A 1,306-nucleotide genomic window follows, 5' to 3' on the forward strand; every position below is an offset into this window, starting at 1 on the left:
ATCAACACCTCCAGAACCAACAGTAGTATACACAAGATATTTCTGGCTCAAAGAGCACATCGATTCAAAATTTCAGGATATAAACCAAGATTCTCGTTTTGCCATATCCCCCAACCAAAAATGTATCTATACCCATAAAACGACATCTCCATTTTAATTAAAAAATAAATTATTCAATTAAACTTTAACATTCAAAAAACTAACTTAAAAAATTAAATTAAAATTATAAAATTTATTCTAATTGAATAATATGAACTGAATGATGTTTATTTTGTTTTTTACCTCAATAAATAAAACATATGGCCGAGTGCAACAATCACAATCAACAGTTAACCACAGATAAGTCGATATATAATCCTGTTCTGCGCAAAATTCTGGTGCACCAACGTCGATGTAAGTTAAACGAGGGAATCGACTGTGGTTATATTTAACTGTGGCTCTTTCCCAGTTTTCTCGACATAACAGCGGTTTTAGAAGCATACGCTATTAAGATGGCGGCGCGTTTTGATGTTATGGACGGCATGGACCATTTCCATTTAAATCGTGACCGAAACCGTGTTAGAGTGATTGTGGAAAGGGGAAACCCTTTTGAAGATTATGGTGACAGGAAGTTTGAAGAGAGATTTCGTCTGTCAAAAGAAACAGTGCGGTGGTTATTAAACCAAATTAATGATAGGTTGGAATTTGCTATTGATCGGAATAACCCTATTTCGCCGATAAACAGACTTTTGATTACTTTCACATTCTTATTGGGGAAAACAGTAATGTACATCGTACAACAGCACAACGAATCATCAGTAATGTATCAGACATCATAGCATCAATCTCTCCACACTTTATAAAATTTCCTAGAAGAGAAGAAGTGTGCTCTGTGATGTATGGTTTTTGTCAATTGGACCGATTTCCTGGCGTTCTTGGTACCTTGTCTCCTGGAGGGCATAATGCAGAACTTTTCTGCAATAGGAAATCATATTTTTCGTTTAACTGTCAATCCATTAGTGATCACAATTTGTTAATAAGAGATATTGTCGTTTGATGGCCGGGCTCTGTGCCCAACAGTACCATATTTCTCAACTGTGCTCGCAAAGGTCAATTTGAAAACGGAGAAATACCGCAAGGTCACTTACTGAGAGATAGTGGCTATGCATTAGATCCTACTTGTTAACTACACTTTTAAACCCGCAAAATGAAGCAGAACATCGATATGACAGGTTTCATATTAAAACTAGAAACACTGTTGAGAGAAAATATGGTATGTGGAAGAGAAGATTTCCAATATTATCTGTAGGAATAAGACGTAATCCAC

The 1,306-nt window shown here is 35.8% G+C and overlaps 1 protein-coding gene across 1 annotated transcript; it reads left to right on the plus strand.

Moving 5' to 3' along the window:
• The first annotated feature begins 491 nt into the window (after window positions 1-491).
• Window positions 492-1,036, plus strand: LOC126284580 (uncharacterized). Its single transcript, XM_049983644.1, has 2 exons — window positions 492-676; window positions 763-1,036. The coding sequence occupies exons 1-2, from the start codon at window positions 492-494 to the stop codon at window positions 1,034-1,036; spliced, it is 459 nt and encodes a 152-aa protein (XP_049839601.1).
• Window positions 1,037-1,306: the final 270 nt, after the last annotated feature.

Source organism: Schistocerca gregaria, chromosome 1 (assembly GCF_023897955.1).
Source record: "Schistocerca gregaria isolate iqSchGreg1 chromosome 1, iqSchGreg1.2, whole genome shotgun sequence".
In the NCBI taxonomy this organism is placed as follows: Eukaryota; Metazoa; Arthropoda; class Insecta; order Orthoptera; family Acrididae; genus Schistocerca; species Schistocerca gregaria.

Bases quoted from the DNA above. Each gene is read 5' to 3' on its own strand.
- LOC126284580 (XM_049983644.1), top strand. From the start codon at position 492: ATGGCGGCGCGTTTTGATGTTATGGACGGCATGGACCATTTCCATTTA. The intron at 677-762 runs GTTGGAATTTGC...TGGGGAAAACAG, and splicing joins TTAAACCAAATTAATGATAG to TAATGTACATCGTACAACAG.